Source organism: Malania oleifera, chromosome 9 (assembly GCF_029873635.1).
Source record: "Malania oleifera isolate guangnan ecotype guangnan chromosome 9, ASM2987363v1, whole genome shotgun sequence".
In the NCBI taxonomy this organism is placed as follows: Eukaryota; Viridiplantae; Streptophyta; class Magnoliopsida; order Santalales; family Ximeniaceae; genus Malania; species Malania oleifera.
In genome coordinates, this window is record NC_080425.1 from 31,059,558 (window position 1) to 31,083,669 (window position 24,112).

The 24,112-nt window shown below is 37.3% G+C and overlaps 1 protein-coding gene across 2 annotated transcripts in view; it reads right to left on the reverse strand.

The window, feature by feature from the left end:
- The window catches only part of LOC131163780 (uncharacterized), a 139,132-nt gene extending 115,498 nt beyond the window's left edge, over positions 1–23,634 (reverse strand). The window contains exons 1-3 of one of the 2 annotated variants that reach the window (XM_058120521.1): positions 23,457–23,634; positions 23,097–23,347; positions 11,579–11,807 (exon numbers count right to left, since the gene is read on the reverse strand). In XM_058120521.1, the coding sequence (XP_057976504.1) occupies positions 11,579–11,807; positions 23,097–23,280 (413 nt within the window). In that variant the 5' untranslated portion in view covers positions 23,281–23,347; positions 23,457–23,634. Of the gene's footprint in view, positions 1–11,578; positions 11,808–23,096 lie in introns of both variants that reach the window. The other variant, XM_058120520.1, reaches the window with a different exon arrangement.
- Positions 23,635–24,112: the final 478 nt, after the last annotated feature.

The window sequence follows — 24,112 nt, forward strand, 5'->3', positions numbered from 1 at the left end:
TTACAAAGTCACTAAATTGTTCTGTCACATTCTTTCCTGATTATGTGATTATTCAAGATATGAAAATGAGAAAGACAATTGGCACAGGACGTGAGGCACACGGACTTACTACTTTGAGTTGCCTTCTCCACCCATTGCCAGCACAGTCACAGCCAAGGTCTTAAATTTCGATTTCGACTCAAATTTCAAAGCTCCAAAAGTACGGAAATTTCGATTTCGAGGTCAACTTCGATTTTGATTTGGAAAAATAATGGAAATTAGTAGTAAAACATGGAATTTTTTTATGAAGCTTTAGAAATGATTAATAGAAATAATAATGTAAGTTTTAGGACTAACATATTACAAGTAAATACATCTATGCTGTGTATGAGGTGTAGAAGTTGTAATATAATATGTGCATCAAACATATTTGAAAGATAATGTACATTAATTATATTTAGTGAATTAGTTAATAAAAATGATTTTTTCATAAGTCACTTAAATTTTCTTTATTTTACAAGCAATGATAATTTAGACATGAATGGTTAAATATGTAGGTTTATTTTTTCATATAATTTCAAAAGAACTTGTAATAATCTTTTGTTTTTTTTTTAATAAATAAAATAATTTAAGAGAGAAATTTCACTTTGCTCCTAAATCTCTCATTTGAATTCTGAGGGAATTCATTGCATGGTTCAAATTTCGACAACTTTTGCTAAAATTTCGAGATTTCGATAAATTTTAGATAGTAAGTTGAGATTTCGATGGAAATTATGCAAGACGGAAATCAACTGCCATTTCGATTTCAAGGGTCACGGAAACCGAAAATTTCAAACAAAATTTTGACAATTTGGTGGAAATTTAAGACCACCATGGTCATAGCTACCCCACTTCAAATCCATTGTCCCCTTGTTCATCCATCCTTGGACAAGTAAAAACAGCTAGTTCCTACATTGAGTTTTGTATCAAATCTTAAGTGTGAGTCTTGTCCCTTGGGCAAGCACCATCGTGTTCCCTTCACTTCCTAGGTCAACAAACAGGTGGTTAGTCCTTTCATGCTAGTCCTTTCCAATATTTGGATAGGGGTGAGCATTCATTCAGTACGATTAATTCAGTTAATTAACCGAATTAATCGAAAAATTCTGATTAAAGAACCTTGTTAACCAAACAAAACTGAAATTTCATATTGACTGAACCTAAAACCAACCAAATCAAATTTTAGTTAAATCAATTAACTGATTTTAACCGAATTAATATTTTAATATATAGGGCAAAAGATACTCACCTCTCCTGAGGTTTGCCAAAAGGCAGAGACCTCCCCTAAGTTTTAAAAAATGCCACAGATCTCCCTTGAGGTTTCAAAAATGCCACAGAACTCCCCTGATATTTACCAGAAAGACAAAAATCTCCACTCAAAAAACTTGTTTATTTTGCAAAATAAAATGGGAGGTTTGTGTTTTTTTGACAAATTTCAACGGAGGTCCTTGAAATTCTTGAAACCTCAAGGGAGGAATCTGGAATTTTTCAAACCTCAGGGAAGGTTAGTGTCTTTTGCCCTAATATATATATAACTTATATACTATCTATTAAATTTTAAAATATAATATATATATATATATAATATATAATATATAATATATAATATATAATATATAACATATATATATAATTATTATAATATATAATATTATATATATATATATAAAATTTATAATATATATATATAATACATAACATCTTAGTATATAATATATAATTATTAATTAACATGTATAATATATAATTATTAATTAATATAGATATATATAATTATTAATTATTAATATTCGGTTAATTCAGTTAACTATACACATTAAATCCCAAAATTGAACCAATAACTAAAAATCAAAAATCAATTAAAATAAAAATCGAACTGAACCAAATAAATTTTTAATCGAATTGAACCAACCAAATTTACTTGGTTAATTCAATTAATTCGGTTTTAACCAAATTATGCTCACCCCTAATTTGGGGTCCCAGTCATGTCACATCAAAGCTAGGGTTTCGGTACTTTGTTACATGTGTTGATGACTACCTTAGGATGACTTGGTTATATTTAATGAAAGATCGTTTCGGGTTGTTTGATACCTTTTTGTGTTGTTTGTTCTCAACTAAAGACTCAATTTGATATGCCAGTCAAGATACTTCATAGTGATAATGCTAAGGAGCACTTCAATATCTAATTCAGTACTTATATAACTATCTTTGGTATGATCCATCAGTCCTTGTGCCCACACTCCACAAAAAATGGAGTTGCAAAGCGGAAAAATAGACATATTCTTGAAGTCACTCATATCCTATTATATCAAATTAATGTCCGCAAAGTTTTTGGAGTGATGTTGTGCTCACAGCTTGCTCCCTCATAAACATAATGCGATCCTCTATCCTTGGTGGCAAAATCCCATATTCAGTTATCTTCCCTAATGCTCCTTTGTTCTCCCTTCCTCCTCGTATATTCGGTTGTGTGTCCTTTGTCCATCAGTTAACTCCAGGAATGGATAAGTTGGATCCTCATGCTATCAAATGTATTTTTCTAGGCTATTACTACACTCAAAAGGGATATTGATGTTATAGTCCTACTTTACATCGATTCTTTGTCCCTGCTAATGTCACCTTTTCTGAGTCTATTGTACTAATCCGATTCCTTAAGTTCTATTGACCCTTCATCTACCTTGACTTCCAAATCCTAACTTAGTATATGTGCCCAACACTCCTACATCTTCATCTAGTTTGAGGCCTTCTCGTCACTTGGATCATCCTACTAAGCAGATATACACACAGCAACTCAAGGGGAAGTGCCTCCTCCAGCTTCTACTATTGTGCCTCTAGTTCCCTCTTCGGATGATTTTATTTCCCAAGATGTTGATCCTCTAGCTTTTATTATTGTGCCTTTAGTTCCCTCGTCGAACGTTCTTATTTCACATCATATTGATCCTCCTACAGCTATTCAAAAAGGTAAATGCACTTGTACCCAACATCCGATCTCTAAATTTATTTGTTGTGATTTCTTGTCACCCTCTTATTACTGCTTTGTTAGTACTCTAATTTCTGTTGCTCTTCCAAGATCAATTTTTTATGCCTTATCCCATTCTTGATGGAGGACGGCAATGGTTGAAGAGATGTGTGCATTACATGATAATGATAATTGGAATTTGATACCACTTCCTCTTGATAAAGTCTGTGGTTGGTTGTTGTTGGGTGTACAATGTGAAAGTCAATTTAATGGTTCTATGGCTCGTTTGAAGGCCCACCTTGTTGCTAAGGCGTATACTCAGGTGTATGGTTTGGATTATTTAGAGACATTCTCTCCGGTCGCTAAACTTGCCTCAATACATTTGTTCATTTCTTTAGCCACCACTTGTCATTGGCCTCTACATCAGTTAGATGAGAAGAATGTTTTCCTACATGGTGATCTTCATAAGGAGGCATATATAAGGCAACCACCTAGGTTTGTTGCTCAAGAGGAGTCAAGCTTAGTATGTCAGCTTAAGAAATCATTCTATGGGTTAAAACAATCTCCAAGAACATGGTTTGGCCATTTTAGTGTTGTAGTACTTGAGTTTGGCCTCCATCAGTTTGTAGTAGATCACCCTGTATTTTATCGTCGTACTCCACCTCACATGATTTTGCATATTGTGTATGTGGATGACATTGTGATCACTAGTGATAATGATAGAGGCATCCAGGACCTAGAGCTTTTCCTACAAAGTAAGTTTCAAACCAAGGACTTGGGAACATTGAAGTACTTCTTGGGTGTAGAAGTATCAAAATCTTGTATAGGAATTGTCTTGTCACATAGGAAATACGTTCTTGATCTTTTAGATAAGGCGGGGTTGTTGGAATCCAAACCTAGTGAGACAACCATGGATCCCAATAGTAAGTTAATGCCAAATATGGGTGATTTTTTGTCTAACCCACATTAGTACCAGAGACTTGTTGGAAAGTTGAATTATCTCACAATCACTCAACCGGTATATCCTTCGCAACAAGTGTTGTGACTCAATTTCTCGATTCCCTGAGAGCAAGTCACTAGGATGCAGTAATTCGCATTTTTGAGATGTCTCAAAGGTGCACTAAGGAGAGGTCTCTTATATTAGGATCGAAGTCACACTCATGTTTAGGGATATACAAATGTAGAATGCGCCAGATCACCTTCCGACCTAAGATCCACAACCGGGTATTGTATCTTCATCAGTGGTATTTTGGTGTCTCGGAAAAGTAAGAAAAAAACTGTGGTGGCTAGGTCAAGTGTTGAGTCAGAGTATAGGACTATGGCGCACATTACATGTGAACTTGTTTTGCTGAAGAACATGTTGAAAGAAATAGGTTTTTCACATTTTCAACCAATGGAGTTGATGTGTGATAATCAAGCTGCTATTCATATTGCCTCCAACCCTCTCTTTCATGAGCGGACAAAGCACGTTGAAGTTGATTACCACTTTATTCAAGAGAAACTTGTACAGAAGCTCATTATAACCACTCATGTGAAGTCTAAATTCAGTTTGCTAATTCGTTCACTAAATCCTTGGGAGGTGCTCATGTGAAATTCTTTTGTAACAAGCTAGGAGCATATGACATATATGCTCCTTCTTAAGGGGGAGTGTTAATGGTTATTTAGTCATTTAGCATTATTATTATGTGTTAGAGTCTTGTTAGTGTTAAGTGTGAGTTAGTAAGAGTACTATGGTCATTCCAATTGTACTTGACATATATTATAAATAGAGGGACAGACCTATCATTTGAGTTGAGGTCTTCCATTTTACCCAATTATTCAACGCTATCAATATATATATATATATATATATATATCTGCTACTCAAATTGTGTTTGTGGAGAGTAGCCAAATAGTGGATGCTATTTTGGCAACTAATGAGGTGGTGCAAGATACTCATAGGAGAAAGAAGAGAGAGTTCATCTTTAAATTGGATTTTTAGAAAGCCAATTACAAAGTTAGTTGGAGTTTCTAGGATAAAATCTTTGCAAGAAAGGTTTTGGCAAGCGTTGGCACCTATAGTTAAGGGGATGTGTGTCAAATGTGTGGTCCTCGGTAATTGTTAATGGAGAACCTAAGTCATGATTTAGCGCGTTAAGAGCTATTTGACAAGAAGATCCACTTCCCCATTTTTGTTTACCTTAGTAGCTAATGTTTGAGTAGGACAGGATCGGGGGTTGATGAAAATGAGGAGTGAAGGAATGGTGATTTCTCATCTTCAGTTTTTTGATGACACCATTTTCTTTTTAGCTGATCATAGCCTTTCTTTCAAAGACATTTTAGGCATTCTCCAAGTTTTTGAAAGGCTGTCACCATGTCGGGGCTTAAAATTAACATGGGGAAAAGTGGGTTAGTAGCCATAAATGTACCTGTTAAACGAGCTACAGTAGGGGCCTTTAGCATAGAGTAGGGGTCGCGAGAGAGCAAAGCGTATTTGTTGAGTGGTCTTCTAATGTGGGGTGTAGTCTTTTAGATTGGCCTTTGACTTGTTTAGGGGTCTCTTTGGGGTTAATCCCAGGTCTGCAGATTTTTGGAATCCACTAGTGGAAAGGGTGGCTAGGTGACTAGATGGCTGGAGGGAGGGGGGGGGGTAGAATCACTCTTATTCAGGCTTGTTTGTATCCCATTGTATTATGTATTTGCTTTTAAGATTCTGGTGGGGATTCCTAATAAAATAAAGATAATTTTTATAGATTTCATGTGGTCTGGAGTCAGGGGTCATAGGGATCATTTGGTAATTTTGGGAAAAGGTTAGCAGGTCTAAATTAAAGGGAGGTCTGGGTCTTGGAAAGTTATGGTGTTTTTTTCCCTAGAAGATTCTTCCCATTGACATAGAGTTATTAGAAGTAAATTTTGCTTGAATAAGAATGGTTGGGATGTGTTAGCTTGAGATTTTCTTCGGAGAGTCCATGAATATCTATCTCTCAAATTTATCCCCTTTTCACTCCTCACTAAATTGGTAGGGATGGGTTCTCAGATTCATTTTTGGAAAGATCTGTGTTGGGGAATGATGTATTATCATCTTTTCCTCATCTCTTTCAATTGAGCTCAGGGCAGAATAATGTGATTTCCTTCTTTGCAGTTGATTTGGGTACCGCTTTGGTCTTTTGCAGCTTTCATTTCAAAAAATCTCTTCACAACAAAGAGCTAGTGGAGTTATCTTCCATGTTGTCTTAATTGAATAATTGTCATCTTTCTTCATATAGGGATGTTCAGTCTGAGTATTTGGTGTTAACGGAGATAATTCAGGCAATTAGTCTGTAAATAATGCTGATTAGACTGTAAATAATGCCGATTAGGCTGTAAATAATGCCGAAAATCTGGCAGCATTTAACTGCTGAAAATCAGGCAACAACTATGTAAATCTCTTCAATATAATGAAAGCAAACCTGATGGAAAGGGCATTCAGACCAAAATTAACATTGTATCCTAGCCCCTCTTCTGATTCCGTCGCTTTGGTCTTAATCACTGGGTGCGATTCTCACCACTGTTTTTTTTATTTTATTTTTTCTTTCTCTCGGTTTCAGCAAGTTCTTTCTTGCTTTTCGTGGGCATCAGACTTCTCTGTGGAATCCACTTTGGTAGTTTTGAGTCGTGTTTGGGGCTGCTGGAATTTGTTTTAGTTGCGCATGCTGTCCTTCATTGGGGGCTACTCATCTTGGTGTTTTTCTCGTGGTGGCTGCGCATCTTTGTGGCTGTCGGCAGTTTCTCTGGTGGTCAGCAGCTTCGGCTCCTCCTGGTGTGATCGACGAAGGTGCTGTGTTTCTTCCTCTGCTGTGTCGTTTTTCACACAGGGCAGGTATTTCGAGTTAGGCTTCTGTGTTTGATCTAGGTCTCCCGTGTTTAATCTGGGCTTTTTTATTTCTTCTGGGCTTTTGTAATCTGGTTGTCCGTGGACCTCTTATTATTTGGATTTGGACCTGATTTGAGTTAGGCTTTCCGTTTATTTGGTTGACTGCTTGGGCTTTTTTTTTTTTTTTTAAGTGCCTTTCATCATGTTTATTGAAAAGACTATTGTTCAATTTACTGGAAAGAATTTCTCTACGTGGGAATTCTTTTTTAAAATGTTCTTGAAAAGGAAAGAATTATCAAATCATATTGATAGTTCTGCTCGAGTTCCCACTGATGAAAAGGAATTTACACAATGGGAAGTCAAGGATGCTAAGGTGATCTCTTGGCTGTTGGGGACGATTGAGTCTCACCTTGTGACCAATCTTCGCTATTTTACTACGGTTCAGGCTATGCCAGATTATCTCCACCGTATTTACCACCAAGATCATAGTGCTTGGAACTTCCATTTGGAGTTGGAAATTAGTAATTACAGTCAAGTTAATTTACCTATTGAACAATTTTATTCTGGTTTTATTAATCTTTGGAGCAAGTATTCTGCTATTTTTCATGCTGAGGTTCCCCCTACGGCACTCGCGGCTCTTCAAGCAGTTCAGGCTGAGAGTCAACACGATCAGTTTTTTATGAAAAACTTCTACCTGAATTTGAGCCTGTTCGAGCCAGTTTATTGAACCGTAATCCAATTCCTTCTTTGGATATTTGTTTGGGAGATTTATTGAGTGAAGAACAGCGGTTATCCACTCAGATGGGTAAGACTTCTGAGAAGGTATTTTCTGAGGCTGTGAATGTAGCATATGCAGCACAAGGGAGAGGGAGGAACAAGTTGCAGTGTTTCAGTTGCAAGTAGATTGTAACTGTCCTAAGAAACTACTGCAAAACAGAAGGCCATATCATCAAACACTGTCAAGTGCAGCCTCAAAATCACCAATCCCAAGTTTTTCAGAATGCTGTTCAGTCCTCTTCTTCTTCTTCTGCGCCACCCACTGTAAGCTCTGACTCGTCTGTTCTCACACCAGCAATGGTCCAACAGATGATTGTGTCTGCTTTTACAGCCTTAGGCCTGCAAGGTACGGCTACGAACTCAACTTCTTGGATTGTTGATTCGGGCGCTTTTAATCATACGACTAGTAATATGATGGGTCTCCATGGTGTTCGTAAGTATAGAGGCACGCAAAATATTCAGTTTGCTAATGGCAATACTCTTCCAATTACTGCTGTTGTTGGTAATTTGGGCTTTTCATTTCGCAATGTTTTTGTCTCTCCTGGATTGTCTACCAATTTGATTTCTGTTGGACAATTGGTAGATAATAACTGTAATGTCTATTTTTCTCGTGGTGGTTGTCTTGTGCAGGATCAGGTGTCAGGGACGGTGATCGCAAAGGGGCCTAAAGTGAGACGTTAATTTTATATTCCTAATGAAGTTTGGCATAAGAAATTGGGTCATCCTAATTCTGTTGTCATGGCTCATCTTATGAAACATGGTTTTTTGGGCAATGAAGATTCCTTTTCTTCTTCTCCTGTATCTTAGTGTGCTACTTGTCATCTTGGTAAAAGTAAAACTTTACCTTTTCCTGCGCATGGTAGTCGTGCTTCTAATTGCTTTAAGATTGTGCATGCTGATGTTTGGGGTGTGAGTCCTCTTATTATCGTTATTTTGCCACATTTATCGATGATTATAGTCAATTCACTTGGATATATTTTCTCCGCTCTAAAGCTTACGTGTTTTCTGTCTTTCAAAAATTTGTTGCGTTTGTCGAGACACAGTTCAGTACTTGTATCAACACTTTACACTCCGACTTAGGGGGGAGTAGATGTCTCATTATTTTCAAAATTTTCTTCAACAAAAGGGGATCATTTCCCAGCATTCTTGTCCTCATACCACTCAACAAAATGGAGTCGCTGAGTGTAAGAATTGTCGTCTCTTAGATGTCGTTCATACTTTGTTGATTGATTCTTCTAGACCTTCTAAGTTCTGGGTAGAAGCTTTATCTACTGCTGTCTATTTGATCAATCGTTTGCCTACTACCAATCAATCGTTGGCACTTGCTGCATCGCAGGGGTGGTCTCTCCGGCAGATGGATGTGAAGAATGCTTTTCTACATGGGGATTTGAAGGAAGAAATCTATGTCTCCACCTCCTGGCATGTTTTCTACACCTTCCTCAGAGGTTTGTCGGCTACGCCGATCCTTGTATGGACAGAAACAGGATCCGTGTGCATGGTTTGATCAATTTTGCTTTACCCTCCTTGCTTTTCATTTTACTCAGAGTCAGTTTGATTCATCTCTTTTTCTTTGCAAGACTTTTGGAGGAATTGCATTGCTTCTGGTATATGTTGATGACATTGTAATTACTGACTCTGATACTGAGCTAATTAAGCAATTACAACAGCATCTCGAGGCCTCTTTTCACATGAAAGATCTTGGTCTCCTGCAGTACTATCTTGGCCTTGAGGTGCAGCTTACTCCGATTGATATGTGTTACACTCCCTTGGAGGTAAATCTTAAGCTTCGTCAAGAGGAAGGCGAATTTCTATCAGATCCATCCTTGCATCAGCATCTTGTTGGGCGTTTGAACTACTTAACGATTACTTGTCCCGATATTTCTTTTGCTGTGCAGCAAGTCAGTCAATTTATGCAGGCTCCCCGAAATCTTCATTTAGCTGCTGTCCGCCGCATTATTCGATATCTGAAGGGCACCTTTACACATGGGTTGTTCTTTCCTAAGGAATCTTACTTACAGTTGGTGGGGTATAGTGATGCTGATTGGGCCGGATGTGCGGATACTCGTCACTCTGTTACTGGCTGGTGCATGTTCTTAGGCAATGCACTCATTTCTTGGAAGAGTAAGAAGCAAGACAGAGTTTCCAAGTCCTCCACTGAATCTGAGTATCGTGCTATGTCTTCTGCATGCTCTGAGATCACATGGCTTTGTGGGTTATTGGGTGAACTTGGTTTTTCTCAGCTTCATTCCACTCCTCTTCATGCTAATAATACCAGTGCTATTCAGATCGCTGCTAATCCTGTCTTCCATGAGCGTACAAAACATATTCAAGTCGATTGCCATTCCATACATGAATCCTTTGACAAACGAGAAATTACTCTTCCTCACATTTCCACCGAACGTCAAACTGCAGACTTGTTCACTAAAGCTCTTTCTCGGCACCAACATCAGTTCTTGGTTGACAAATTGATGCTTCTTGATTTACCAGCATCAATTTGAGGGGAGATGTTAACGGAGACAATTCAGGCAATTAGGCTGTAAATAATGATGATTAGGCTGTATATAATGCTGAAAATCTGGCAGCATTTAAGTGCTGAAAATCAGGCAATTAGGCTGCAAATAATGCTGATTAGGCTGTAAATAATGCTGAAAATCTGGCAGCATTTAAGTGCTGAAAATCAGGGCAACCATGCCAACAACTATGTAAATCTCTTCTATATAATGAAAGCAAACCTGATGGAAAGGGCATTCAGACCAAAATTAGCATTTGGATCATTCAGGGGTTTATTCTTATAAATTATTTTTATGAGTTCTAGATCCATTCCCATTTTTTTCCCTCCACATTCACTTATGTGGAAGGCCAAAGTACCCCCAAAAATAAAGGCTTTTATTTGGCTGGTTGTGCCTAATGAAATCAATACCAATAACTTGTTGCAGATCAAGAGACCTTTTAAGGCTCTATCTCCAGATATTGGGTGTTTTGCTAATTGAATTTTGAAACAGCACCTCATCTTTTTTTTACACTGATTTTGCTCAGAGGATCTGGAATAAGTTATTGGTGTTTTAGGAGAAAATTGGGCGTGCCTAACATCAGGGAGGAATTGTTGACTACTACATTTAAGGGTTTTGGAAGAAGGAAGGATAGGACAGTATTATGGAAATGTGGTATTTCTGCAGTGTTGTGGGGATTGTGGTTGGAGAGCAATGCACAGGGATCTTTCCGGGGAAAAAATTGAATTGGCAGCTGGTTAGGGAAAAGATTCACTACTCGGCCTCTTTGTGGTGCATTGGATTTGGGTGTTATAAGGGAGTTAGCTATATGAAAGTTCAGCGAGATTAGAGGAATATTTTGAATTGATTTGTCCTCTTCTTTCTTTCTTTTTTTCTTTTTTTTTTTTTTCTCTCCTTCTGGTTTGTTTCAGAATTTTTAAATGGGATGTCTTATTCTTCTCTTTGTAAATTCTTCTCCTATTAATGAAATCTCTTTTTTGCTATCAAAAAAATGAATACAAAAGTACCCCTATAAATACAACCTAATAACTAAAATAACACATCCTCTTCTAACATTTCCATTTACACAACATGGTTGACAATTTAAATCAATATAAATGAAAATAACATGCTTTGTTTTCAAACAAAGAATAATTTAAATGCTTTATGATTTATAACACCAATACATAAATCATTCTCAGATGCATTAAAAATAATATGCTTTGTTTTCCCAAAGATTAGTTTAAATGCCTTATGATTTATAACACCAATACATAAATCATTCTGGGATGTATTAATGAAGTGAGTTTATCACATTTGTAAAACAAAAAACTTTCATGGGTTAAAAGAGAGTCACTAGTTTCTTTCTCATCATAATATTACTTTTCTGAAGCATTATTGCATCAAGATAGAAAATTCTCACCACATAAGATTCATTTTCTTAAATACATGATAGACAACTATTCTAGAAACTTCAGGCACAAGGATCCAAACTGCCACCTAATTTACCTGCTGAATTGTTCAATAGAAACAATGGCAGCTAAAGAAAGATTTCCATTTGGTGTTCTGCTGTCAATAGTTTGTTCCGCCACAAATACATCGTCCATATCTTGAACATCCAAAGCCTTTCCAGGATCAGGATTTCTAACATGACCACTTTTTACCAGTGGAGAAGTGACTTCATTCAGAAAGTTTTGGGTCTTCAGAAGCCATGAATTTACTCTTCCTTGTACCACATCTGTCAAGGAAAAACAAGTTCCACATAGCCAGAACACAAACACCACAACAGCTTGCAACCATAACATATTCCATAAAAATCTTTATATAACTTCTAAAATTATTTCAGTGATGATGATCATTGATCTTTTTACTTCAAAATATCAACAAGCTTGCAATAAAAATTGGCATATTTACAGCAAAGGTCTAATGTAAACATGTGGCTCTTAACACAGCAATCAGCAGTTACTACGAAGAACCCATGTGTATAGATACTACAGAAATGCAAACTATAATGAACATTTTTAGAGATCAGATGAGAAACCTATCAGGCCTCAAGGCTCCCAACAAGACAAAGGAGTCAAAGATTGAAAAGAATTAATAAATGCACAGCCTAGGAAACTTGAAAACCCTTAAGACATGTTCCTCAAAGGACAAGAAACTATGAAACAGACAAGTTCAATATGTTAGAGACAAGGCGGTGTATAACTCTCTCCCCTATCAATAGAAGCATAAAGGCTGATGTGCTACTTTTGAAGTGACCGAATCTCTAGCAAAGATGAAAACAGGAAAGGCCTTGAGACCAAAACAAATGCTAATATGAATGAAAAATGTGTGACATATGATTGCCCTTCCCATGGCTCTTTTTCTTTGAAATTCTGATGAGAAAATTGACTAGGGGCATCTAGGTACCAATAAACAATGGAAAATGGAAGCTTGAAATTTGAATAAGTTACTGCTTGGTGAAATTTTTCTGAACCATTAAGTCTTTTTAGTGTGTGAATGCATGTGTACGTGCATGTGTGTTTGGAGGCAGGCATGAACAAAGGTACAGAGATCGAAGTAGATTACCAAAACATAAAGATCATTTTGAAAAATCCAGGCTACTTCCTAATTCAAAAATTGATATGGTTTGCCAATAAGACAATCACAAAGCTACTAGGGATAATTTAAAGAGTTTAAAAAAATAAAAAAATAAAAACAACACAACCAAATGCATTGAATTTGTTCTAGTCATGCATGAATATCACAAGAACAAGAAGGAAGATGACAAAAGCATTTTATTAGAGTATGCTTAACAAGGAATTAAATTTCAATTTCAATTAAAATTTTTAGGCTTCATAAGTTTCGATATCAATTTCGATTTCAAAAATGATGGAAATAAATAGTAAAGAATTGGATTTTTTATGAAATAGAAACTGTTAATAAAATAACAACCAGATTCAGAACTAAAATATTATAAATAAAATACATCAACAAAATGTATGTGGTGTATGAGGTGCAATAACTGTTAATATTTTTTAGATAAAAAAAGAAAAATAGAGAGAGAATAGTGAAATTACAACAGGAGAGGACAACAGATCAAAAAAAGTATTAAAAAAAAATCACAAACTCAAAATAAGAAAACTCCTCATTAAACCCTTTCCATAATATTTTCTAATTCATTATGCCCCTCTTCACTTTAGTTTTACCATCATCCAAACAAACTTCATTGCCCCCCAGCTCAGTCAGGAGCCAACCACAATCCCATCTTATCCATCAGTTGTTGAGCTTCAATATTGTTTGCACTAAACCCCTCCACAAGGGTAGTAAAATACCATTTGTCATTGGCAGCTCTTCAGTCAAACCATCCTATTCAAAAATAGATACACCTTTCAAACCTTCAAGTGGAGGAGGCACATGAGAAATATCCCCAAGAAAGTTAGAAGAATTAGAAACAAATCCTAATCGTACACAAACCTCATCCAATATTAAATAACCATCATAGACAAAATCATTGTCATACTCATTCTCACTTTCCAAAAGTATCAACCCATTTCTTTTCCTCCTCAATACAACTTCCTTCATTGTCCTTCGCTGAGCATAGCCCCTTGGTATCATTGGTCTTATTGCATTACTTACTCCAGATGCACACACCACCTTAGAACACAACCCCACAGTTACTTTGAGCACAATGCAATTTGGTAAGGGTCTTGCCGTCTTGGCATGGGGTTTGGGAGCAGGGTACACTACTTATGAGGTAACCAATTCTTTTTTCTTTTATTTTTTTGGGGGAGCAGGGAGTTAGGCCTAGTCTGTACACCATTTTGGATCATGGTACGCATGAACCACTTATTTAGGGCAATTAATCAGTACACTATGCTGAATTGCAATCCATTTAATAAAATTCTTGGCCACTACTCCATGGCATAGACCCCTCATCCTATTTTGGGATTTTCCGGATTACCCATCAACAGCTTTTTTGTATGATTTTGAAATTTATCAATATTTTCATATGATTTTTTATTTGAAAATGGTTAACATCTGAGTCGCAACTTTCACGATTTGGATGTCAACCCCCATCGATCTAAAACACTATTGACCCACAAATCAGTACATGTGGTTTGGGGAGGGGGGGGGGGAGCAATTGCTCACAAACTCCATCCAATAATAAACCATTATCACATACAGCATACTAACCCACCTCTCTTACCCTTCATACCTCCATAATTGACCAAAGAAGCCAAATATGAGCTCCATTTCCACTTTTTTTTTGGTCCACTCATATTGTTGGAAGGGAATATGCTATTTTTGTAATTATGTGGTTTCGTGGGTGCATTTTGGTCTTTCATACATTTTTTATACTAATATATAAGAGGGCAGACCTCGATCTGTATGTATGCTCCAGGAAACTGCCACCTGATTTTCCTCTTCTCTTCTTCTCTCCTCCATCTCTAACCTTACAACATCGTATCAGAGCATTGATATCCTCTAAACCTGATTTATCTGAGTTGATTTTTTTTTGTATAAAAGAAGACAATGTTATTTTTTTTTAAAATGAGAAGCAGAGTACGTGATTCTGAGGAAAAGGAATCCTGCCCAGAGATCTAGAGTACAGAAAGCAAAGATACACCAAAGAAAAAACAATACAAGTAGTAATCACAAAAGCGCTGATTTCCAATCTCTTATGACGTCAGACAGTGATAATAAAAAAAAAGTGCACCCAAAAAGGAGCGAGGAAAGAAGTTTTATCCCATAATAGCCATGAGCAGGTTGAACGACCTTTAAAAATCCTAACATTCCTCTCAATCCACAAGTTCCAAAGCATGGCAAAAACAGCCACACTCCAAAGAGCTCTACCATTTCTATTTTTTTTAAAACCACCGAAGTTAACCAATAACAACTCTCCCACCTTTCCCGAAGCCACCCACTCTTCCCACACAAATGGAAAAAGGGTGTCCCAAAGCTGCAATACCACCCTGCAATGCACAAAAAGATGAGCATTCGTCTAGTTTCTTTCACAACAGATGATGCACACATGTCAAGATTGAGAGCCATATAAGGCTTTCTCCTCTGAAGGAAATCATACACGTTAATACTTTCCAACATCATGGCCCAGACAAAGGCCCAAATCTTCCCGCGCACCTTAGCCCTCCAAAGAATGTGATTCCAAGGGAAAAGGTCAGGGGAGGCGGATTTCAAATGGCATGAGAGAAAAGATTTAGACATGAACACACCTGATGAATCACCCTCCCACACTCTCTCATCCTCACAATGGAAAGAATATGTTGGTCCAACAAAGGAAAAAAAAAGTGAGCTCATCGACCTCTCTTTCATTGAGATTCCTTTAAATAAAAAAAAAAAAGGAAATCCCAAGAAGAAGAACCCTCCTCACAAGAAATGAAGGAGCTGATGGGAGCATCATGATATACTGTGTTTCATTATTTTTCTAATCCTTCCCTAAGCAGTTCTCAAATCTGATTTTCTGGACGGTTTGAGAATCATTTAGGGGCACTCTTCCTCTCATCTAGGCTGTGCAACATCCTCGATAGGATGTTGTGTACACTCGTTGTGGTTTGCTAATTTTGAAGTCAGTCATGCTCTTTTCAAGTATACTGCTATTGCGTTTAAGCTGTTCCACAGATTGTTTGTGGCATAATGCTGCTGTTTTGATGCTGCATGTACTCATGATTGATTGCTTGCAATATTGTGTGGTATCAAGACAAGGAGTTTGTCGTGGAAATTCTCGCAGTTGCACACATAGTGACAAGGACAATAATGCCATTAGGATCTCCATTAGAAACCTACTTGGGCTCATGATTGATTACTATGTAATATTGTATTGTATCAGGATGAGTTTGTAGTGTCAATTTTCGCATTTGCACACATAGTGGCAACGACAATATTGCCATTAGGATCTCCATTGGAAACCTACTTGACCCATAAGTCTATTGCCGAGGGTGATTCTACTATTGACACTTCAAAATGCACCTAGCCACTCTACTAGGGAGTTGAAGTACATTATCCACCATGTCCTGAAGAGTAACAATCTTGTTTGCATGGTTCAATAACACCAAACTCAGTCTTCTACATCTGATGCTACTGTGCCCAAATTATTGTCGGGCTCCTTGCCTCTTCATCTTCCTCATCCTAGGTTATTGACTTGGAGCCTCCTCCCATATGATAGGAAGACCTACTTTATTTCCGTCCTTGAAACTTGTTACTTTACACTCTATGGTTACACTTGCTGATGATTTGGTTTAACCAGTATCTGGTTGTGGCAATATTCTTCTTGTGTTTTTTAATAACAAAAGAAGAGATTTCATTAATAAGGGAAGAATTTACAAAGAGGAGAGTAAGACATCTCCAATCAAAATTCTGGAATAAACCAGAAAAAATAAACAATAAACTACGAAACAAATAAAGACTGAAAAAATCAGCGCAAAAGATTCCTCCATTCTCGCTGTACTTCTGAAAAGCTAACTCAAAGCATCCAAAGCCAACAGAACATAAAGAGGCCAAGTATTGAATCTTCTCCCAAACCAGCTGCCTCTCCAAATTTCTCCCTAAAAAAATCCTCGCATTACTCTCCAAACATAATCTATACAACACTGCATGACAATTCCAAAGTGCAGCCTTATCCTTCCTTCTTTTGAGCCATCAAAAGAAATAGCCAACATTCCCTCCACCGACAAACCCAAGTTTTTCCCATCACACCAAATAATTTATTCTAGATTCTCCAAGCATAATCACAGTGTAAAAACATATGAAATGCTGTCTCAGAATTCGAATAACAGAGCACACAAACATCTAGAGATATGACCTTCAAAGGTCTCCTAATCTGCAACAGGCTATTTGTATTGATTTTTATTAAGCACAATCAGCCAAATGAAAGCCTTAATTTTTGGGGGATTTGTGGCCTTCCAAATAGATGACTATAGAGGAAAACAAGAGTTGGAATAGATCAAAAACTCAAAAATAGATTTACAAGAACACACCCCCGAATGATCCAAACCCCAGACCGAGTATCCCTATTTGAAGAAAGATGACAATTGTTCAATAACAAAAACAAGGAGGAAAGCTCCATCATCTCTTTATCATTTAGAGATCTTCTGAAATGAAAGTTCCAAGAAACCAAAGGGCTGACTGAATCAACCACAAAGAAGGAAATCATACTATCCTGCCTTGAACTCAATTGAAAGAGACAATGAAAATATGACGACAAAACATCATTCCCCAACCACAGATCTTTCCAAAAACAAATCCGAGAACCCCTCCCCACCATAGATTTAATATGAGGAGTGAATAAGGGATAAATTTGAGAAATAGATCTTCATGGACTCTCCGATGAATATCACAAACTAACATTGGTATCCCACCTATTCTCACCCAAACCATACTTACTTCTAATCACTCTATGCCAAAGGGAATGTGTAGAGAATGAGAATGAATCAATTGTATATTCAATTGTGTATTCTTTAGATACTCGGGTCCCTATTTAACATGTACATAGAGAATAAAATATGGAAAAACAGAAGAGGACACAACATGCAGTTGAGATGTGTAGTTTAGCTTCGGTGGGGGGTCTCAATTTATAGCCTCTGACTTGTGGCAAGATCTCATGGTAGGTGGTGGTGGCTCACCCACCATGGTGGGTGGCGGTGGCTCACCTACCATGGTAGGTGGCCGTCATTCACCAACCGTGGCCATCGTTCACACCGCTAGCCGTCATTCACTAACCATGGCCGTCGTTCACACTGTAGAGATTTCTACACAATGATATTCTGCGGGAAAACGCCATAACCATTTAATCAAGATGACAATGTTTCTATACACCAATTTTCCAAGATCCAGCCCTCCCTCCAATTTAGACCCACAAACCTCTTCCCACCTTACTAAATGGTTCCGAAAACCCCCTACTATAGGCCACAAGAAATCTCTCATTATTTTCTCAATATTATTAGCAATCCCCATTGGTATCTTAAAAATAGACAAATAATATAATGGAATACTAGATTAATAGGCTTGAAAAAGAGTAATTATACCCGCTTGCGACCGTCAAGCCTCTTGGCCATTCTTTCAAGTACCGGGTTCCAAAACTCCACAGATCCAGGATTACCTCCCAAAAGGACCCCTAGATAAGTCAAAGGGGAATCCAAGAGACCACACTCCACATTTAAAGACTGCCCCCTAACTTGTTTCAGCAAGCACATTAATATTTGCTAAACCACTTTTTCCTATATTTAGTTTAAGCCCCAACACCCTCTCGAAGATATGGAGGATACCGAAAATACATCTGAAAGTAGGGTTACGATAATCTACAAAAAAGATAGTATCATCTATAAATTGAAGGTGAGAAAACACCACTACCTCACTCCCCACTCCAACCCATTTACCCCCTCATCTACAGCCTATCCACCATTCTACTCAACACTGCAGCTACTACGACAAACAAAAAGGGGCAAGTGGATCAGCTTGTCTAATACCTCTCAATGCCCTAAAACAAGATTTTGGTCCCATTCACAACTGCTAAGAACCACACATTAGACAAGCAACCCCTTGACCACCATCGCCAATGCTCACCAAAACCCTTCCTCACAAAAACTTTATACAAAAATTATGACTAACTCTATCATAGGCTTCTTAAAATCCAATTTAAAAATTAAACCCCTCTTCTTACTCCTATGAATATCCTCATTAGCAGCCAAAAGGGCATCCACTATTTGCCTACCCCCCCCCCCAAAAGCACTTTGAGCTGTAGAAATAGTCTTATCAAGCGCAAATCCTTGACTCCTCGAATACAATGGGATTTCACACCTGGCGAATCTTTCACTCTACCTCCTCTTATTAACACCATAGAATGTTCCTACGAATTATGACCTTCGCCCGGAATGTGAGCAAATATATCATGTCGATTGCTCAACCATACTTTGGCTATTTTACGTGGAGCTGAATTAGGTTTTTTCGGTGTTAATCTTATAAACACTATAGACTAGACTAATAGGTCTAAAGTCCTCTACCTTAATGGATCTAGATTTCTTAGGCACAAGGGTAATAAAAGTGGAATTAATGCTCTTACTCACAATCTTGTTCCCATAAATTTAGTGAAGACTTTAAGCAAGTCATCCAAAATTATACCCCAGCAGTCATAAAAGAATGCCAAATTAAAACCATTTGGACTTGAGCTTCATCCCTCTCCATTCCAAAAACTAACACCCCCTCCCTCACTCCTTATCATCAAAAAGGCCTCTCTAACCAAAGCATCTAGTCTCTAAAAATGGGATTCACTTTAACCCCTCAACCATCATCTGCAATCCTCTTCTTCAGAATAAAGATTATCAAAAAAATCAAAGATCTCAGAGACAGTCCTACTAGGATCCTTCATCTACCTCACCTCCAACTCCTTGATCATATATTTCCTAATCTTTCCATTAGCTAACCTATGGAAGAAACTAACATTACAATCACCTTCTCTGACCCATTTAAATTTGGTATTTTGCCTACAGCACCTCATTCCTTTAAAATTATCTCTTCCAGTTCATTCTTTAGGGAAATCCTTTTTGCCTCCTCACTCTCCGAGAGATTAGTCTCCTCTTCCTTACTATCCAATAAGTCCAACTCACCCAGGATGCTAGATTTTCTAACTCTAACATCACCAAGCACCTCTTTATTCCAATTTTTCAATTTCTCCTTCAAACGTTTCAATTTCCTCCTAAACCTAAAACCTTCCCGACCCCTCTATATGTCCTCTTCCAAAGAACTCATCACTAATGGCTTAAAAGAAGCATGGTCCAACCACATATTCTCAAACCTAAAAGGAGTGGGACCTCATAATATCCTACTTAACTCTCCTTCTCATTGTGTTATTCAACATCTCCAAAAGAAGGAGAGGATTGATTGAGGGCTTGAGAAGGGATGGCATGTACTATTTCAATGGTGGTCGTCATGGTGGATTTAGTTCTTGTCATAGGGCCTCTTTAGTTTCTACTCATGGTGTTTCTATTGATCAGTAGCATGTTCATTTGGGCCATCCAACAAGTTTTTCTCATCTTCCAAGTCTGCTTCTCATTTTGAGTGTCTAGGTGTCAAATAGAAAAGCATATTAGTACATCTTCTCGATCTAGAGTTAAAGTCACATTGTAAGTCATTATTTTCTCTTACTCATTCTAATATTTGGAGTCCATGTTGAGTCAAGAATCTGACCGGTCATCAAAATTTTGTATCTGTGGAAGAATATTTGGATGGTTTTTTCCACATATGACCTATATAAAGACTAGTCTGAATTTCTTAATGTATTTACTCAATTCTAGCAAGAAATAAAAACTATGTTTGGCATTAGTATTCAAATTTTTTAATTTGATCATGCACCTAAATATGTTCAAAATGAGCTTCCATTTTTTAATTAGCCAAAGGGATTACTCACCAAACAACATGCATACATAAAACGAATTAGCTTAACAGGAAAATAAACATTTACTTGAAATAGCACTGTATATACTCTTTCATACGCATGTTCCTAGAACCTTTGGGACTCATACTCTATTTACAACTTGTTTTCTTCTTAAAAGGATGCCTTCCAATGTTCTAGAGGGGCAAATTCCCTTTTCTACTATGTGCCCAAAAACATCGATATCCTTTATCACCTCCTGTCTTTGGGTGCACATGTTTTGCTCATGTTTTGGTCAAGACAAGTTCTCTCCTCATATTGTCAAATGTGTTCTTATTTGGCACTTAAGGAGTCAAAAATGATAAAGATATTATGATCCCCACACTCATAGAAATATGTTAGCGGTGATGTTACTTTTTTTAGGGGACACCTTATTTCTCAAAAGTTGGCTCCTCCTTGGATGAATCTATTTAGAGTCCACCAACAATTACTCACTCACCTTGTGTTTTAATCCCCTTGAGTGTTGATTATCTTGCTCCTACCCTTAATTCTCTATCGAAAACTTACATTCCTCTTCCAAATCAATGAGTTATTGAAACAATTAAGGGTTTATGAAAGACAAAGAGCAAGCATCATGCAGCTACCACTTTTTTCCTTCACTGTTTCACCTTCTAATTGTGGAGATCCGTCCCAACATGACTTGGAATTGTCAATTGTAACATATACTCAACAATCTTTAGTTGTTTATCCTATTGCTCATTATGTTTCAAATCTTCACCTTCCTAGTCTTATGCATTCTTTTTCCTCGTTTATTTCCTTTATTTCTATCCCTTCCCCACATGTTGAAGCGTTTCCTATGCCTCAGTGAAAGCATGCAATGTATGGCTTGACCACCAAAGGGGCATGGGACTTGGCAGAATCTTCCTCCAAGTAAGGATTTGGTTAGATGTCATTAAGTCTACGCCATCAAATATCTTAAGGCTTAATTGTTTGCAAGGAGTACACCAAACATATGGTATTTATTATTTTGAGACCTTCTCTTTCGCTAATCCAAATTCTATTCATGTATTGATCTCGTCAGCGTTTAACTTTGATTGGCGCTTATACCACTTAGATGTGAAGAATCCCCTCTTGTATGAGGATTTGCGAGAAAAATTACACATGGAGCAAACTTCGCTAGCATAATGACAAAAGCTTCATGCCCATCAAAACCCCAACCACCACAGCCCCTTCCTCCTCCAATAACAAGCACACTTGTGCACAACCATGCTCAGCCACCAACAATCCTAAGGATTAACTTTTCCTGGATTGGCATTTGTTATTGGGATTAAATCAAGTCCATTTGCTAAGTTATCAAGTTGTGGTGTTCTAAATTGGCATACAAAATATAAGTGTCACCTTAGGTTACCCTACTATTGATTATGTTTGGGATGCGATTTTTGAGAGAACTTCTAGGAAGTTGGATGTCTATAAAGGAGTTTTTGTCACTCTTAGGGGTCGTATTACTTTTGTTCATGCTTGTCTTTCGTCCATTCCCCTATAGTATACATCCCTCTTTCGAATTCTTGTGAAAGTGGCTTGGAGACTTGAGAAATTGGCAAGGGGTTTCCGGTGGTTGAGTGTAGGTGAGCAAGATAAAGAAGTCTTGTAGGTTGGGCAACTATCAATAGGTCTAGAGGGAAACATTTCCTAGGTGGAGAAGTGATTATGGTCCTTCTTTTGGAGCCTAACTCCGGTTGGTACAAGTGATTTGCAATAAATTTGGACTTCCACAAAATTTGTGGGATGTTAAAATTGGGGTTACCATACTTATTTCAGTCCTCAAAAATTTACGTCTTCGATTTATCACCCTTCTTGCCCTAATGTTCAGCACACTATTGGTAATTAAAAGAGAATCACTCTTGGGAGGATGAATTAGGGATGCTCCTTTAGCTCTTATGCATCCTCATTTTTTATTTTTTTTTGCCAATTTGTTTTGCATGATAGCCCTATTTTTGCTTCCACCTCTCAAAAGAGAGTAAGTATTCCTTCAATTTGTGAACCTTAATGATAGAGAGGCCAACGAGCTTGCCCCTTTGATTATTGCTCTTGATCCTTTCTGTTTCTAGTTGGGAAGTGACAAGAGTTTGGCTTTTGGACTCTCATGGGAATAATTTTGCAAGTCTTTCTTTTCTCATTTGATTCATGAACCCAATACTATTCATTTTGCCCTTCACTCTTTCATTTGGGAAGCTAAGGGTCCTTCACTCCTCCAGAATAATGAGCGTGAAAGATAGTAAAATTAGGTACATAGACCACAATGGCTAAAGAAAAGCCACGGCTGGTAGGCTAGTACAGTGACTAGTTGATTACCCTCTCAAGCTACTTTTCTCTATTAACCAAATCTAAAATCTTCCCTAATTTTGTTCTAATTCATAACTATATAGGCTTGAGTAGTACAGGTTACCAACGGATTGAAACCGAGCAAAACGAAAAAATTGAACTATGGGTGCGCAAATATTTGAATCAGCCTCATTGGTGGGTAAAGTGTATTTAACCCTTATAAAGCACAAGGGGGTAACAGTTTAAGATCTAATATCAAAGCAGGGCAATATTTGCTTTCAAAACCAAGAAACGGATGTCTTCAAAGAACACCAAAATTTCAACAGGAAAATAAGCACTCACTAGCATCATTTAACTTCCATCTATCATCCGGAGATTGGGCCACAAGCTTGAATCTAACACCGTGATGAGCAGTACTTCTTGCAGAAATTTCAAACTTGCAGAGAACTCGATAATAGTCAGGGACCATAAAACAGGGTGCCGCAGGGGATAGTCCGTGGTGAGTGATTGTGAATTTTGAGTGCATTTTTTTGTTCTCTCCTCAATTTTCAAGATTGAAGCTGGGTTTCAGAATTGGAGATGAACCCAGGAACCTGCAGGAAGAATCAGACGATGAAGTTTTCTGCTTTTGGTTTATTGAACGAAGAAAGATTGAACAAAGCAGCAACGCTGTTCGAGCAGGTTAATAAGTTTTTTTCTGGCCTGGCGAGCCTTCTGGGTATGCGCTGAATAGTTTGTACGGTGCTAGTGCAGACTGCGATGGAGGAGGGAGGAAGCACCCGGCTGCTGCTGCGGGTGCAAATGTGAACCCCTTCGTCTCGACAAAAGCTGCTACATAATAGTTCAAAAAAGAAAATATCCCACACAAGATTTCATTTTTAAATAATGTTTTGGTTCATTCGCGACCTTGTACGTTTACAATTCCCTGGATGTTCGTTAGCTGTTAGCAGCCATTGTCAAATGTAAAATATTCATTATCCAATATCCACACAGTATAAATTACTGGGAGAGACCCACTGCTAATTTCTAGGAGAAAGAACAGTTTCTAACATGACATTTTTTTCTTTGTTTTAACTTTAGTATCCTCCTTGCAAGTTTTTTAATCGCCGAGATTTTTAAATATAAATAATCTAATAATTTTTTAAAAAAAAATTCTAATTTTAAATTATCTACATAACTTCTCTCAATTGTTTTCCAATCCAAAAAAAATGAAGTAAAATGAAATAGAATTGTGTTTGTTATAAAAGATGCAGGAAATAAAAAATAATAATAAATAGAGATCAGACAGAAATTATGAGATAGAAATTTTACATGATTCGGATATACTACTTCACGAACGAATGAGATCAAAAACTTCA